The sequence below is a fragment of the Papio anubis genome, chromosome 9 (genome assembly GCF_008728515.1).
Source record: "Papio anubis isolate 15944 chromosome 9, Panubis1.0, whole genome shotgun sequence".
NCBI classification, from domain to species: Eukaryota; Metazoa; Chordata; class Mammalia; order Primates; family Cercopithecidae; genus Papio; species Papio anubis.
Window position 1 is genome coordinate 90,331,035 of NC_044984.1, and position 18,975 is coordinate 90,350,009.

Here is an 18,975-nt window from a genome sequence, read left to right on the forward strand (position 1 = left end):
ATTAAATTTATTTCTTCTTTAAATATTTGGCAGAATTAACCAATAAATCTAGGTTTTTCTTTGTGAGAAGATTTTTACCTGTAAGTTCAATTTCTTTAAGAGACGTAAAACTATTCCATTTATTTCTTTCTTCTTGGGTAGGCTTTGGTAGTTTGCATCTTTCAAGGACTCTCTCTATTTCATCTAAGTTGTCAAATTTATTGGCATAAAGTGTTTATAATATTAAATTCACAATATGTCAATGTTAATAATTTTTAAATGGGTATTTCATGTCCCAACTCTGCTATAAATAAAAAAATAAAGATGCCATGAAGCCACTTCAGGTTTTGAAAACTATTACAAGTTACCCAGAGTTAGCCAAATTGAAAATTTCATATCGTAGTCCCCAAGACTGCTCTCACTTCTGACGCTGACTGCAAGTTTGAGGGGTTCCCCCAAATACTGTCAGTTTTGGTAATTTGCTGGAAGGACTCACAAACTCACTGAAAGCTATTATACTCATGGGTATAGTTTATTAAAAGGAAAGAATACAGATTGAAATCATCCAAAGGAAGAGACCCATAAGGCAGAGCCTGAGTGAATTCTAAATGCAAAGCTTCCAGTGTTCCCTCCCCATGGAACTAGGAGGCATTATCCTCCCTGCATCTACATGTGACAACACACACAGAATATTGTCAACAAGGGAAGTACAAATGAGCTTCAGTGTCTAGAGTTTTCACTGAGGCTTCATTAACTAGGTATGATTGGTTGACCATGTGGTTGATCTGTCTCCAGTCTCCAGACCCTCTAAGTGTGACCCAAAGCCCCACCTCTAAGGCCCATTGTTAGTATTTCTGGGATGGCCAGCCCCCACCCTAAGACTGTCAGATGTGACCAGTTCTACATTAAAGAAAGACATCTTTATTAAGTATGATATAGATTACCACCCAGAAGTCAAGGGCAAAGGTCAGACTCTTTCTGGACAAGGTCGAATTTTTTACTACAAATAGTTTTGGGGTGGCGTTGTTTTAAAAGATGGGGTAAATAGTAGGATGTTTGTATGTTGGTGGCAATAATCCAGCAGAGAGGGAAAAATAATAGTTAGAAAAGATGAGTAATTGTAGAATCATTTTCGTAATTTTTTTCTAGCTTAATTGAGGTATAATATCCAATAAACTCCACATTTTTAAAGTATACAATCTGGTAAGTTTCTTTGGCATCAACAGGAGATTGACTCCAGGATCCCCAAGGACACCAAATTTTGTGGATGCTCAAGTCCCTTATATAAAATGGAATAGTATTTGCATATAACTATGTACATTCTCCCATATACTTTAAATAATCTCTAGATTATAGTACCTAATAGCAATGTAAATGCTATATAAATAGTTGTTATACTTCATAATTTTTCAAAATTTATATTATTTTGTTTTTTTAAATCATTTTTTCTCAATATTTGTGATCTGCAGTTTGTTAAATTCTCAGATGCTGAGCCTGTGGATACGGAGGATAGACTGTACAAGTCTTTTTGATAAGTGGACACTTCACCAAACTGGTTGAGGAAGGGAGGGATATAGCAAAGAAAGGAAATGAGGTATATTTAATATAAATGTCCTAACATCTTAGTGTATCTATCAAGCGCCACCTTAAACTACCTAGGACATCTGTTATGTCAGTAGGACTTTATAATAAAAACCAGACTCATACCCAGGAAATGCTTTTTAACAAACAAAGCCATCAGGTTCGATTTATAACTTTATTAGTTACTTTAAGTGAGATATTTTATGTTGATTGTGGCTGGCAGTGTACGGAAGTACTAACTAACTAAATTTATGCCCCAAAATGTGTGATGTGAAATTAGGAAAAGTCAAGTACATTGTTATTTACTCATTAGCATCAAAGAGTTTAATTGAGACATGTTAACATCTTTAGATTATTAGATACTTGACAATAAAGGTATAAAAATGTTCAATTCATTCATTTTGTAATTATTTTCCCATTAAGTGCTTGGCATCTCTGCTTTACCTATGGTAAATGAATATGCATATAGACATAGTAAATAATCATGTTTTCAGTTGTACACTTGGCTTCTAGTTAAAGTTTTTGATGGCAGGAAAAAAAGCCTCTATCATTTTTTATAAAAGACTCCACAAGGGACCTGGCACACTGTCCTGATATGAGTAGGTATCAAGAAAGCTGGAGGGATTCTAGAATTGTCTGAATTTCCAGAGTGCTTGGATTCCCACCATATTCAGCCAAAGCATCAGGAGAAGCTGCATTAAACAGGGCATCTCAGGTGCTATCCTGGTCATAGGAGAGATAATTGGGGAAAAAGGAACAAACTAGAACCAGATATTTTCTAGAATAATTTTTCTGATAGGTTCCAGGAAGTATAAAAACCTTGTCTGGGATATTAGAATGTAAATCCTTTGAGGGGCAGGTCTTTGCTTTGTTTACTGCTTGGCATATAGTAAACTCTCAGTAAGTATTTTTCAAATTAATGAACACATGAAAAAACCAACCTGTTCAACCAATATATTTGGGACATGTAATAGAAAAGCAAAATGTCAAGGTAAATATTTGACAACACTACACAAGAAGTCTTCCATTTGGCTAGGGGAGCAAAGTTATTTTTACTACCTCGAGCAGAAACCTGTCTCTCTGGTCATTAATAAATTCATGGACAGTCCTTTTTGTGTCTGAACCTGTGAAGAAAGTTGAAATAGAGTTAAGTTTGTGCATCATCCTTAAAAATGCTGTATAAAATAAAAGCCATATAATTAAATTATTCTACAGTATGTATCCGATCTTTTAAAAATACTATGCCTTCAAATAAACCTTTTCCTAACCACTCAAGTTAATTTAATAATAGTAATTACAATTTATTTTATGTCTATCATATTCCAGAAACTTCATTAGCCACTTTAAACACATCAATTAATCCTAACAACAACCCGAATAAGGTACTTACTACTATCCCTATCCTGTCTGTAAGGTCCTGAAGTGTAGAGCTGTCAAAATTCTTATCCAAGGTCACACAACTAACCTAAGACTGTTCTGTACCAAGTAAGACTGAAGTATTTTAAATCTTAATGTTTGGCCAATCTACACATAAAACCAAAGCTCTTAGGCAAAATCTTTTTGGGCTCATAAACCAAATTTATGTCAGGAAAGGAAAAGATGACAACTAGTTTTACCATCTAGCAATAGAAAATACCAAATGTTTCCTTTCAAGCTTTTTTCATTCTGGAAATTTATACATATGCTACATTTCAATAATGTTTGCTTCATAAAAACCAACAGAATGTGGCATAAAATAAAATCTCTTAATAAGAATGTAACTATAGCTAGCAGAAGAAAGGAAATAACTAAAATCAGAGCAGAACTCAATGAAATTGAGAGGAAAAAATAAAACCATACAAAGAATCAATGAAACAAAAAGTTGGTTCTTTGAAAGAATAAACAAGATTGACAGACCACTAGCTAGATTAACAAAGAAAAAAAGAGAGAAGATCCAAATCAGCACACTCAGAAATGACAACGGTAACATTATAGCCAATCCCACAGAAATATAAAAGATCCTCAGAGACTATTATGAACACCTCTATGAAAACCAACTGGAAAATCTAGAGGAAATGGATAAATTCCTGGAAACACACAACCTCCCAAGATTGAATCAGGAAGAAATTGTAACCCTGAACAGACTAATAATGAGTTCTGAAATTGAATCAGTAATAAAAAAAACCTACCAAACCAAATAAAGCCCTGGACCAGATGGATTCATAGCCAAATCCTACCGGAGGTACAAAGAAGGGCTAGCACCAGTCCTACTGAAGTTATTCCAAAAAAATCAAAGAGAAGGGATTCCTCCCTAACTCATCCTATGAATTTGGTATCATCCTGATATCAAAATCTGGTAAAGACACAACAAAAAAGAAAACTACAGGTCGATATCCTTGATGAACATAGACACAAAAATCCTCAAAAAAACACTAGCAAACTGAATCCAACAACACATCAAAAAGTTAATTCACCATGATCAAGTGGGCTTTATTCCTAGAATACAAGGTTGGTTCAATATACACAAATCAATAAATGTGATTCACCACATAAACAGAATTGAACCCAAAAAACCATAGGATCATCTCGATAGACACAGAAAAAGCATTCAATAAAATCCAACATCCCCTTATGGTAGAAACCCTCAACAAACTAGGCATGGAAGGAACATACCTCAAAATAATAACAGCCATCTATGACAAACTCACAGCCAACATCATACAGAGGTAAAAGTTAGAAGCATTTCCCCTAAGAACTGGAACAAGACAAGGATTTCCACTCTCAGCATTCCTAGTCAACATAATACTGGAAGTCTTAACCAGGGCAATCCAGCAAGAGAAAGAAACAAAAGCATCCAAACAGGAAAGAGGAAGTCAAATTATCTCTCTTCACTGATGATATGACTCCATACCTAAAAAACCCTAAAGACTCCATCAAAAGAATCTTAGATCTGACAAACAACTTCAGCAAAGTTTCAGGATACAAAATCAATGTACAAAAATCAATAGTATTTGTATACATCAATAACATTCAAGCTGAGAGCCAAATCAAGAATGCAATCCCATTTACATTTTACACACACACACACACACACACACACACAATACCTACGGATATTTGTAACCAAAGAAGTGTAAGAACTCTACAATCAGAATTACAAAATGCTGCTGAAAAAATTCATAGATGACACAAACAAATTGAAAAACATTCCAGGCTCATGGATTGGAACAATTGATGCCATTAAAAATGTCCACACTTACCAAAGCAATTTACAGATTCAATGCTATTCCTATCAAACTACCAATGTCATTTTTCACAGAAAAATCTTTCTAAAATTCAGACTGGACATGGTAGCTCACGCCTGTAATCCCAAAACTTGGAAAGGCCAAGGTGGGAGGATTGCTTGAGGCCAGGAGTTCAAGACCAGACTGAGCACACAACAAGAAACCCATCTCTACAAAAAAATTAAAAAATTAGCTGAGCATGGTTGTGCATGCCTATAGTCCAAGCCACTCATGGGACTAATCCAGGAGGATTGCTTGAGATTAGGAGTTCAGGGTTACAGTGAGCTGTGATCATGCCACTGCACTTCAGCCTGGGCGACAGAGCAAGACACTGTCTCTAAATTAATAAATAATTCATAAAAATAAAATAAAAATTACATGGAGCCAAAATAGAGCCCAAATAGCCAAAGTAATCCTAAGCAAAAAGAACGAAGTTGGACTCATCATATTACCTGATTTCAAACTATACTACAAGACTACAGTAACAAAAACAGCATGGTACTGGTACAAAAAGAGACCAATGGAACAAAATAGAAAACCGAGAAATAAAGCTACACACCTACAACCGATTGTCAACAAAACTGACAAAAATAAACAATGGGGAGAGGATCCCCTTTTCAATAAATGGTGCAGGGAAAACTGGCTAGCCGTATGTGGGAGAATGAAACTAGACCCCTTCCTCTTACCATATACAAAAATTAACTCAAGAGGGATTCAAGACTTAAATGTAAGACCTCCAACTATAAAAAGAAATCCCAAAAGAAAACCTGGGACATACTCTTCTGGACACTGGCCTAGGCAAAGTTCTCAAAACGAAATGCAACAAAAATAAAAATTGGCATTTCAGACCTAATTTAACTAAAAAACTTCTGCGCAGCAAAACAAACTATCAACAGGCTAAATAGACAACCTATAGCATAGGAGAAAATATTTGCAAGCTATGTATTTGACAAAGGCCTAATATCAAGAATCTATGAGGAACTTAAACAAATTAACAAGAAAAAAAAACACATTAAAAAGTAGGCAAAAGAAGACACACAAGTGACATCCAATAAACTGGAAAGAATGCCCAACATTGCCAATCATCAGAGAAATGCAAATCAAAATCACAATGAGATGCCATCTCACACCAGTCAGAATGCCTATTATTAAAAAGTCAAAAAATAACAGACAACTAGGTTGCAGAGAAAAGGGAATGCTTATATACTGTTGATGGGAATACACTGTTAATTCAGCCCCATGTGGAAAGCAGTTTAGAGGTTTTTCAAAGAACTAAAAATAGAACTATCATCCAACCCAGCAATCTCATTACTGGTACCTACCCCCCAAAAAATAAATTGTTCTACCAAAAAGACACATGCACTTGTATGTTCATCACAGCAATGTTAACCATAGCGAATACAGAGACTCAACCTAGGTGCACATCAACAGTGGACTGGATAAAGAAAATGTAGTGCATGTATACCATGGAATACTATGCAGCCATAAAAAAGAATAAAATAATGTCCTCTGCAGCAACATAGGTAGAGCTGGAAGTCATTCTCCTAAGTGAATTAACACAGAAACAGAAAAGCAAATACTGCATGTTTTCACTTATAAGTGGGAGCTAAACATTGAGTACACATGGACATAAAGATAGCAAAAATAGACACTGAGGCCTCCTAAAGCAGGGAGGGAGGAGGGGAGCAAGGGTTGAAAAATTTCCTATTGGGTACCATGTTCACTATCTTGGTGATGCAGTCAGTAGAAGCCCAAAGCCCAGCATCATGAAACATACCCTCGTAACAAACCTGCACATGTATCCCCTGAATCTAAAATTTAAGAATTTAAATATTCACTTCTAAGCTAAAAAAGTTGACCTCATAGAAGTAGAGAGCAGAATAGTGGTGACTAGAAGCAGGAAAGGATAGGGGTGGGGGGATAGGAAGAGGTTGGTTAACAGCACACAAGCACAGCTAGACAACAGGAGTAAGTTCTAGTGTGCTATAGTGTGCTAAGGTGACTATAGCTAGCAATAGTTTGTACATATTTTAAAATAGCCAGAAGAATGGACTTTTGAATGTTCCCAACACAAATAAATGATAAATGTTTGAGGTGATGAATATGCTAATTACTCCAATTTGATTATGGCACATTGTATACATGTATTGAAACATCACGCTGTACCCCATCAATATGCATGATTATTATGGGGTCAATTAAAAATAGTAATAAAAGCAGGGCCAGGAGCAGTGGCTCATGCCTGTAATCCCAGCACTTTGGGAGGCTGAAGTACGTGGATCGCTTCAGCCCAGGAGTTTGAGACCAACCTGGACAACGTGGCAAAACCTTGTCTCTACAAAAATATACAAAAATTAGCCAGGTGTGGTCGTGTGTGCCTTTGTCCCAGCTACTTGGGAGGGGAGGCTGAGGTGGGAGGATCACTTGAGCCAGGAGGTCGACGCTGTAGTGAGTCATGATCATGCCATTGCATTCAAGCCTGGGTGACAAAGTGAGAACCTGTCTCAAAAAGTAATAATAAAAGCAAAAAAATGCAAATAGAAGTAGAAAGGAAACAATATTTCCAAGTAACCTGTGAGCGTGTGCTGCCTAGGAGGCCCACGTCGTCCTGGGTCACATTTCACCTTCACCTCTTACTAGCTGTGGGAACATGAGTAAATTACCGTCTCTCCATGCCTCAGTTTCCTCATTTGTGAAATGAGGATACTGCCTATGGCTGATTATGTTATGGTTCCCAAATATTTGCTGCCCCTCTCTGTGAGAGGATTCTGTTTCCCCACTAAGTTGATGTCAGGCTTGCATGTTGACAGATTCAGCCCAGGGAATGGGATTGGATGGGATTTACGTTGCCTCCAGGAAGAAGCTTCAAGAACCACCACCTGTTTCTCTCCTTTCTCCCTTTGCTGTAACTTTGCTGTAACTCCAGCAACATCCCAGACAGGAACTGTTCTTTCAGCAGAAGACCCAGAAAAAAGCACCCACGTCGGAAAGTGAAGGATAATTAAACCTCTGTTATTGGAAGTCACTGAAATTTAGGAGTGGTTTATTACCAAAGCATAAGTAAGCCTGGGAAGATACACTACTTCATCATGGTGTTGTAAGAGGAAAATGACGTAACATATTACAAAAACACACAGTAATTTCTTAATAATTGTTACTGGCTATTATTTTAAAAATACAATTGGGATGCGTAATCATTTAATTTCTCAAAGTTAATAATGGTAACAATGATTATTATGATCATTAATAATGTTAATTGGGAGGTAACAAACAACAAGCTTTGGAGTCAGACAGTTCTTGGCTTGAATTCTCCACCCTCTGAGAGACTTCGAATCAGTGACAGACTCCGTGAGTCACTTTCATCAGACACAAAGAGGAGGCAAAAATATTTAACGATGTTTTGTTGAGGATTAAATAAAATATATATGAAATCTGTCAGCACTTATCACACAGCTGTCTTTTTAATAGATTTTAAAACTTTAGGCCGGGCATGGTGGCCCATGCCTGTAAACCCAGCACTTTGGGAGCTTGTTTAGAGGTGTTAGCAGGGGAGTGCAGCTTCGTATGCCCTTGACGGAAGACCGGTCCTCCCCTATCGGGGATGGTCGTCCTCTCTGACTGAGGGTGCAGCTTTGGGAGGGATGCACATGGAGGGGTGAGGGTGGAATGAGACACCCGCTTAGCTAGCCACATCAGCCAAATCAACTCTGGTGATCAATGGGGTGACAGATGTCACAGCCAGATCGCCCTCACATCCAATCCCAGCACTTTGGGAGACCAACGCGGGTGGATTACTTGAGGCCAGGAGTTCAAGACCACCCTGGCCAACATGGCAAAAACCTGTCTCTACTAAAATGCAAAGAATTAGCCAGGTGTGGTGGCATGTGCTTGTAGTCTCAGCTACTCAGAGGCTGAGACACGAGAACTGCTTAAACCCGGGAGACAGAGGTTGCTGTGAGCCAAGATTGCACCACTGCACTTCAGCCTAGGTGACAGAGCAAGACTCTGTCTCAAAAACGAAAGAAAACAAAAATACTTTATATTATGGGAATCACTGACATTCAAAGTAGAGAGCCATATAATGTTCCCCCGTGTACCTGTCACCTACTTCAACATTATCGACATTTTACCAATCTTGTCTCATTTATTGTCACCCTCCTTAATGTCTCCCTCATTGGAGTATTTCAAAGCAAATTCAAGCCTTTGTATCATTTCATCTATAAATATTTCAATATGTAACTCTAGCCGATAAAAAGTTTTAAATTATAACCATAATACCACCATCAGCCCTAACAAAATGAACTATTCCTTGGTGTCATTTTATACCCAGCCTGCATTCAAATCTTCCCAGTTGTCTTAAAAATACCTTTTTGGAGTTTTAAAAATTAAAATCTAAACATTTTATGGTAAGGATCCTAAAGTCTCTTTTTAATCTACAACAGCCACCCCTGCTCTCCACACCTTACACCCTACACACACTAACTTTTTTTTTCCCATGCCATTCATTTGTTCAAGAAATGAGGTCCATTTCTCTGTAGAATTTCCCATGTAATCGATCTGACATAATGTATCCTCATGGTGTTATCGAACATGGTCTTCAATCCTCATATTTACTTGGTTAGGTTCAGGTTCCATTTACTCAAACATTTTTAATAGAAGAAAAGAATGAAACTGCTTACTGTAGCTTTCATTTGATCACTTCTGATGGGTTGGCCAAATTGAAAATAAACTTCAAGATCCGAAAAAATCCTGTGCTGTCAGCTTACTAAATATTAGAGCCATATTCACCATTTCAGCCTACTTTGACATGGTACTAGCTGGGTGAGTTGATAGAATTTTATTCTTCAACTCTAAGTAGACTCGTTATAGTAAGTTGCCCGTTTTGGCTATTCTAGCTGTCAGGCAGATCTTTGAATCAAGTGGCCAAGAATAATAAAACCCTGCCCAACGCACTAGCATTCCTAGACCTGAGGGCACCTCCACCACTCTCTGGGGGTGTAAAGACCAGTTTGAGAGATCTGAGGACATAGAATACTGCAACAGAGAGTTCTGCAGCTATCCCAGGTGTTGTGCTTTGAGAGCAAAACCAGAGTCAGGCTGCTAGCTGTGCGAAGATGGAAATGGCACTTCTCTCACGGAGGCGAACCGATCTGTCTCTGACACTTAGTTGTGCGTGTGATTTCTTTGATGGGGACCAAGCAGTTTGCCACTACTGCGTACACAAAAAATAAAGTCACCTAACCTCCCAGCGTGTGGTTGCTTGCTCATTCTGCTTTCATGTAGGTTTGTTTTCAATCAGGATTCAGGCAGGGGATACAAGGTTGAGGAGTAAGGGTTTCACTCAAATCAGCTCCTGATTGGATATACAGTCTGAGGGTGACTTGTATATTTTAAGTTAAAATGTCCAAATTGCTTATCTGTGCAGTTGGCAGAAACTGACAACCTGGTTTCCATTGCTGACAGAGCCCAGATTGCCTTAGATGATGCCAAACCATTTTACTGTTTCCTTTTGAAGAGTTGACCCTATGCCATTTACTTCTTTTTCCCTTCGTACCCAAAATTAATCCAAGACATCTACTCTTAAGAGACCAGTAACCTCTCTGTTAAATAGCAATTCTGCCGAATGGGGTCATCCGCAAAAACATATTTTTGAGTTATTTAAGAACTGCTGTAGTGTCCTGGGTTTTTTAAAACCAGCCACTTGGTGTATAACTCTTTCTAAAACATATCACATGTAATTGTAAATGCTTTTGATGACCTAAGGTTTACTATTCTACATAGGCAAACTATGAGGCATGTGATTGAACACAGATATGCCCTAGAACTTGTGGTACAGGCCCTGGCATCACCTTGCTGCCTATCATTTGCTGCTTTGACATATAATTATATATGCACCTGGAAGCTCTTCTGAATAAGTTAACATGGCTTCCTTTTCCTACATTAATTATTGAATCCAAAGCCCTTCCCTAAGTGGTTTGCTTGTTCTCTGAAAAATTTTTTTACAGTTTGGGAAAATGCATGGGCTTTGGGATCCAGAGAAATTTTTTTTTAAAGTTATCACAGCATGATGTATGTCCTTCTCTCCCTTCCTTCCTTCCTCCATCTCTCCCTTCCTTCCTTCTTTCTTTCCTTCCTTCCTCCCTCCTTTCCTTCCTTCCTTCCTTCCTTCTTTCTTTTCTTATTTTAAACTTTTTATTTTAAAAATTTGGAAAACATTCATTTTGGGGGAAGATTTTATTACTCCATCATCCTAGCATTAATCACTTTATTTTCATTAACTTCAAATTACTTTCTATCTCATTTATATGTACTACTTGGTTTGACAAGTAGGATACACCTATGACATTTTTGATAATCAGATTGCCTTCTTTTGTTGAGCAGTAATTATCATCTTACAGTATTTACATGTTGCCTCCAAAGGTCACTAAAACCAGATTAGGTATTTGCAACATCAGGTAAGCTCATTTAATTTTATTAGCGTCCTCATTCTGGATGCATGAGTTCTATGGCTTGGATATCAAGGCTTTTTTATCTTTAGAAACTTTCTAAGTTTGACATCTAGAACTGAGTGTGAATGGCCGGAGTTATTACCTTTATATTTTATCCACTTTTGCAAACTTTAATACTATATTCTTTTGGCAGTAACTGTCTTCCTGGGAGGACGGTTATGAAAATGAGTAACAGTCATCTTGGAAAAGTATGTTTTCTTATTTAACATAGAGTTTCTCCTAACTCTCAATCCCCATTTACTAAGACTCCCTTACCATTATAAGAGAGCATACTGTCTGTTTTAATCACCCTCCAACAAAGCTCCCAAACCTGACATTAATAGTAAATATTCAAAATGATGTCCTTAAAGAGTAATTTCAACTCACCTTCTAGAAATCTAGAAATCGGAGCAGGACCTGGCCCAAACTTTTCAAATGACCTACCACCCCTTTTAGGGTAGAAAGCTAGTTGGCTCAGGTATGAACGACTCTTCATTCTGGATGAAAAAGTAGTTTTCTGGTAGACTTTCATGTTATGGTTCATAAGTTTTTCCTGCCCAAGTGGAAAAGTTGGAAAGAATTTTTAATATACCAAAGTATGTTATCTTAAAATTAGTGATCATATATGAAAATAACATTTGCAACAAAAATCTTAACATTAAAACAACAACCCCACGTTCTTCTCTTTGAAGGAATGTGTGTTGTTTTAATTTCCTTCTCATATGAAGCTGAGACCATTTAACTTTCATTAAATATGTACATCACAAATACAAGACTGGAAAATGTCCTCTCAGCTTCATTTTCACAATTTAGTCTTGCTTAAAATGCACTTAAAATTTGGAAATTCTAGGCTGAGTGCAGTGGCTCATGTCTGTAATCCCAGCGCTTTGGGAGTCCAAGGTGGGCAGATCACCTGAAGTCAGGAGTTCAAGAGCAGCCTGACCAAGATGGAGAAACCCCATGTCTACTAAAAATACAAAAATTAGCCAGGCGTGGTGATGGGTGCCTGCAGTCCCAGCTACTCAGGAGGCTGAGGCACGAGAATCACTTGAACCCGGGGGTGGAGGTGGCAGTGAGCCGAGCCCACACCACTGCACTCCAGCCTGGGTGACAGAGCAAGACTGTCAAAAAAAAAAAAAAAAAAAGGAAATTCTAAGGGTTGGTTCTGTGGAATTAAAAACTTGAGAGGAAAGGGATCTTCCCAGTAGATATTTTAAAAATTAGGCTTGTGATTTCATTCATCTTCTCTTAATTTAATTTTAAGTATATTCCACAAAACCATACAACACATGCTGAGGAACCATCACATACAGATGAGTCTGTTGTTGAGCATTTGTAGATAATTTCCCTATCTTAAATTAGGGTAGACAAAGTCCTGTAATCAACTTTTACCTCTGGGAAAAAAGAAAGTAAATCTACTGAAATGTGAACCAGGCAATGTAGGTGTGACGACCACACCAGTGGTGAGATTAACTCTGCAAGGCACAGTGGGAAAGTTAGCCTTATCATTGATCTAGCTTCATACCACATAATTTGAAAACAACACCCCCTCCTCCACTTTCATCCCTTCTTCCTTCCCCAGCACACACATATACATTGTCTTATCCATATCTGATTCTTGAAGACCCACCTCCTTTTATCTCCTCACCACTAACACCCTTTTTTCCATCTTCTCATCAACAAAGATGAACACCCCTTTCTCTCTATTTCCTTGGCATGCCTCTGTTACTGTATTTCCTCCACTCTGAGTTGCCACTTATTGTAAGATGTGCTATTATTTTACTCACGGCCAGTGATGTATGACATCCCATCTATGGAAGCTAGATACCAATTTCAGAAATGTAAAAAATGTGGAAATGTGGGTGTTGGAATCAATGAAGGACAGTGTGCCATACTTGTCCTACTGGACTGCTGTGGTGTATCTCTCTTCCTCCGTTAGGTGGCGATCTTCGCGGTGCCTACTGTCAGCTGGATGTTTTTCTGTCGTTTGTGTTCGTACTGTCTCCCCATCATGGTGTGAGGCACACACCACCTGTGTCTAGTTGACTCCATGTCTTAGCCCAGCAAAGGTCATAAGAGCAATATATAAGTGGATATGATTCTAACATTAATTGAGGTTGTGATTTTAATTAAACCTTACCGTTTTCTTTGCTTCCATTTCATTTTCTTTGAAAAGAAAGAGATCTCTGAAAAAGATCTTATAAGGCCTGTCCTCTTTGATTGAGCCATCCTTTACTTTATCTGTTAAAAAAGAAAGAATGAATGAATGAATTCTGTCATCCTTCCTCTACTGACCAGAATAGTAAGTCTCCCACCAGCCAGGGTGCAATGAATGGGATGCAGGGGTCTCTGAGAAGGTAATGTTAAAAGAAAAACTTTGGCCAAATTAAATTTGAAGGAGTTTGAGTAATGAACGATTTGTGAATTGGGCAGCCCCCAGAATCACAGCAGAGTCAGAGACTCCAGGAATGCCTCATGGTTAGAACAAATTTATAGATTAAAAAAAGGGAAGTGAGGCACAGAAATCTCAGGTGAGGTACAGAAACAGCTGGATTGGTTACAGCTCAGCGTTTGCCTTATTTGAACACAGTTTGAACACTCAGTAGTGTATCAGTGGTTGAAGTACGGCTGCTGGGATTAGGCCAAGATTCAGCTATTGTTACAGGGCATACTTCTAAGTTAGGGTTTCAATTTTGTCTATCTATTAAGTTAGGTAGCAGTTCGTTCCCAAGGACTCAAATATAGAAGTATGGAGTCCTTCTCAGGCCATATTTAGTTTGCTTTAACAGTAGAATGCAGACAGCCTTGCTTCCACATCTCCTGGGTAGGAGCCACAGCGTCTCTGTCTGTTTCCCGCAGTGCTGACATATCTCTTACTGCTTCATGAGGAATGAGTTGATAAAATAAGGAGGTCTTTACCAAAATAATAGGATAAAATTTTGAGATATTAATATGTTTCTTCTCACCACTACACATATGCCACCATTACCCTTACACCTCCATTTCAACAGCAACAGATAAAGCCACTACCCTTAAGGAGAGCCTCTGCCCAGATTAGAGAATCTTAAAAAAGGAAGTCAAAGATAATACAAAGTGCTGGAGAGCATGTGGAGAAAATGGACCCAAATACACTCCTAGAAGGAATGTTTAAGTGGGGCAGTCACTTTGGAAAACAATCTGGCAGTTCCTTAAAAAGTTGAACATAGAATTGCCACATGACCTAGAAATTCTACTGCTAGGATATACCAAAAAGAAAGGAAAGCATAGGTGCTTACAAAAACTTGTACATGAATATTTAGAGCAATATTATTTATAATAGCCAAAAAATAGAGACAACCTAGACATCTGATATGGTTTGGCTGTGTCCCCACCCAAATCTCATCTTGAATTTTAGCTCCTATAATTCCCACGTGTCATGGGAGGGACCCAGTGGGAAGTAATTGAATCACGGTGAGGGGTTCATTTTTGTGCTGCTGCATGATCGTGAATAAGTCTCATGAGATCTGATGGTTTTATAAAGGGGAGTTCCCCTGCACACACTCTTGCCTGCCAAGGTGTAAGATGTGACTTTCCTCCTCTTTCACCTTCCACCACAATTGTGAGGCCTTCCCAGCCATGTGGAGCTGTGAATTCATTAAATTTCTTTCGTTTGTAAACTTGCCAGCCTGGGTATGTCTTTATTAGCAGCATGAAAACAGATTAATACAATATCCATCAATTGATGAATGATAAACAAAATGCAATATTTCCATACAAGGAACTCTTATTTGCCCAGAGAAAGGAATGAAATACAATACATGCTACAACGTGGATGAACCTTGGAAACATGTTGAGTATAAGAAGCCAGTAACAAAGGACCACACATTGTATAATTCCATTTATATAAAATATCCAGAATAGGCATATTCATGGAGATAGAAAATAGATGAGTGGTTGCTTGGGACTGGAGGGTGGATGGGGCCTAGGGATTGATGGCTGAGGGATGCAGGTTTCTTTTGAATGAGTGAAAATGTTCTAAAATTGGCTGTAGTGATTGTTGCACATATGTTTGCATACACTAAAAACCATGGACTCGTACTCTTAATAAAAAATGAAGGCTGGCCATTAAAAAGGTAAAAGAAAAGTCAGCTGAATTTCTGCGTGGACTTCCTGTTTTTATTTATAACATTTGATATGACAAAAAAATCTTTCTCTCTCTTTATTTCTTATTTCTTACTTTCTAATTCTTGGGATGTGGCACGATGGAAATCTTGGTGTTCAAAATCAGTAATGAAGGTCAAGTGTATTTGTCTATTTTCACACTGCTATAAAGAACTTCCCTGAGACTGGGTAGTTTACAAAGGAAAGAGGTTTAACTGACTCACAGTTCTGCATAGCTGGGAAGACCTCGAGAAACTTACAATCCTGGTAGAAGGCTAAGGGCAAGCGAGCACCTTCTTCACAAGGTGGCAGGAGAGGGAAACATGAAGGAGGAATTTCCAAACACATATAAAACCATCAGATCTTGTGAGAACTCACTCACTATCACAAGAGCATGGGGCAAAACGCCCCCACCATCCAATCACCTCCCTCCCTCAACACATGGAGATTACAGGTCCCTCCTTTGACATGTGGGGATTCTAATTTGAGATGAGATTTGGGTAGGGACACAGAGCCAAACCATATGACCAAGAATACTGGGAGCCTGGAGTTGACACCTTAAATCAGAGATAGGAAGAGGATTCCTGAGGACACATTCCCCAACCCATACCCCACATCCCTTTCCACCTAAGCCTCACAAAAAGACTCCACATCCTCCCAGCAAGCAGAGGGCCTGTGAAGAAACTCAATGATTCTCGCCCCAAATCACTAGAATCACTTTGGCTCCACAAAACTCCAGAGATTCTGACTTAATTGGTCAAGGAAACATCAGCACTGGAATATTTTGAGAGTCCCCCAGGTGGCTGTAATGTATATCCAGGGCTAAGAGCTAGTGGACCAAAGTTTAAGGAATTAATGGACTGGAGCTTAAAGTCTACCTGAGAAGCAGCCATTTGCTCAAGGATTTAGCATAGAAAGTGGGAGTGGCTGGGATTATAGAAACTCCAGACATTTTTCTGTAAGTCATGGGTTAGAGGGAAAGAAAATTGCAGAGTGGAAGTCTTGGATTCAACACAGAGTACTCTGATCATCTCCTATTCACCCTGATGGTGATGGAGGGATCCCCCATCCTAAATACTATGAGATGGCTGAACACATGATACCCAACACTGGACAGATGAGACTGAGAGCAATTTATAAGTCATATATACTCATAGTCTGGGGGAGGAGAATGCTGCCTGCAATGCAGGGCCACATGGGAACTGCACTCAGGAGCACAGTGAATCACCAGTGGTGGGAGGCAACTTTGTAGTAACAAAAGGCTGAGGTGTCCCCTGGTCCCCACAAGAGGATGTGATTGACTTGTTTGAATAATTTCATGGCTGACAGTGCAGTGAAACCCATTAGGCTGAAGACCAGGTGGAATCCAGCTGGTCCGGTTGATAAAGGAACTAGCCAGGCAGGCAGACTTTCCTGGTAGGTGGAGGTCATATTTGGCAACAGCAGGAGGATTTATGGTTAGGCTTTTGGGGCCCTGTGAGGCTGAAATATGTCAAGGCAGCACATAAAATTTTAGGCCTTAAAAACATGAAGTAGAAACAGCTGAGGGTGGGTCCAGGCAGCTGGACTCTGGGACAGCAGAAGTGTGGATGTGCAAAGCCAGCAGGCTGGAGACCAGGAGGGAGCAACAGAGATTGAGGACCCAAAAGGATGTGGGGCCAGGTGCCTGTGATGGTTAATCGTGTGTGTCAACTTGACTGGGCCATGGGTGCCCAGATGAAACATTATTTCTGGGTGTGTCTGTGAGGGTATTTCCAGGTGAGATTAGCATTTGAACTGGTGGGCTCAGTTAAATAGACTGCCCTCATCCATGTGGGTGGGTCTCATGGAATCTCTTGAGGGTCTGAGTAGAAAAGCCTGAGGAATTAGGAAGTCACCTCTTCTTTTCTGCCTCACTGCTTGAACTGGGACATCTCACCTCATCTTCTCCTATGCTAAGACTGGAACTCACACCATCAGTTCCCCTGCTTCTCAGGCTTTCTGAGTCTGATGGAATTACGTCACCAGCTCTCCTGGGTCTCCAGCTTGTAGATGGCAAACCATGGGACTTCTCAGCCTCCATAATTATATGAGCCAATTACTCATAGTAAATCTCCTTCCTATTGGTTCTGTTTTTCTGGAGAGCTCTGGCTAATACAGTGGTGTTTCCAGAGTCTGTGGACCTATGCCTTATATACCATCACTCCCAGGCCAGGGCTGGGCCCCAGACATCCCAATATGGAGCCACTGTTGTCCTCCAGGGGATGAGTTATTGGTGGGCTGGACACCTCTTCCCCAATCAGCCTTCTCTTCTTCCAAGAGAAACTCTACAAACTTAGATTCTGCCCTATCCCAAGTGTCTTAAAATCTTTAAAGCCTGAGTTAAAATCTCTACTGATCAAGTTTAAGTGTCTTGGAATTGACAAGATGATATTTTTGTCCCTCCAAGTTCAAAGCTGAGTTTATTTCAGTTACAGAGAAATAGAAGAAAATTAAATTTCTGAACACCAAGTGTATTAGTTTCCTCTTGTTTCCATAAGATATCACAAAATTAGTAGTTTAGAACGACGGAAATGTATTCTCTCCATTCTGGAGGTCAGATATAAGAAATCAAGGTGTTGGCAGAGCCATGTTCTCTCAGTGAAGCCTCTAGGGGAGGATCCTTCCACACTTCTAGCTTCTGATGGCTCTAGACATTCATTGGCTGGATAACTCCAACCTCTGCCTCCAACTTCACATGGCCTTCTCCTTTTCTTTCTTTTCTAAGGACACTTATCATTGAATTTAGGGCCCATCCTAAATTCAGGAGGATCTCATCTTGAGATCCTTACCTTAATTACATTTGCAAAGATCCTTTTCCCAAATAAGGCCACATTCCCAGGTTCCAGAGGTTAGAATAGGAAGGCCAACCATTTCTGGAGGGCCGCCATTCAACCCGCTACACCAAATTTCCTATATTATAAACTCACCACATGAACTAGCCCCTAGGTAACCCTTCTCCCTGTATTTCTTTCCTAGTCACAGAAGACTAGGGCTGCTGTAGCAGATTACCACAAACAGGGTGGCTTAAAACAACAGAAATGTAGTCTCTCACAGTTCTGGAGGCCACAGGTTCAAAATCAAGGTGTTAGCACCATTGGTTCCTTCTGGAGGCTCTGAGGGGGAATCTGTTCCATGACTTTCACCTAGCTTCTGGTAGTGAAATTCCTGGGATTCCTTGGATTGTAGATCTATCACTCCAATCTGTTCCTCCATTCTTCACATGACCTTCCCCTCTGAGTGTCTGTATCTCAAATCTTCCTTTCTGTTCTCTTATAAGGATACTAGTAATTGGATTTAGCACTTGTCCTAAATCCAAGAAGATCTCATCTTGAGATCCTTACTTTAATTACTTCTGCAGAGCTCCCCCTTTCCAAACAATGTCACATTTTCAGGCTGTTGGTGGAAATATCTTTTGGGGTCTGCATTCAACCCCTTACAGCACCCCATACCTGCAATGTACATCAAATTCCACCATTAATCATAGTCTTCTGCCTCAACAAAGA

The 18,975-nt window shown here is 39.3% G+C and overlaps 1 protein-coding gene across 1 annotated transcript in view; it reads right to left on the reverse strand.

The window, feature by feature from the left end:
* CCDC38 (coiled-coil domain containing 38) overlaps positions 1–18,975 on the reverse strand; it is a 66,564-nt gene that overhangs the window by 35,481 nt on the left and 12,108 nt on the right. The window contains exons 3-5 of the mRNA XM_003906980.3: positions 13,452–13,552; positions 11,699–11,864; positions 2,620–2,684 (exon numbers count right to left, since the gene is read on the reverse strand). Coding sequence (XP_003907029.1) covers positions 2,620–2,684; positions 11,699–11,864; positions 13,452–13,552 — 332 coding nt within the window. The remainder of the gene's footprint in view (positions 1–2,619; positions 2,685–11,698; positions 11,865–13,451; positions 13,553–18,975) is intronic.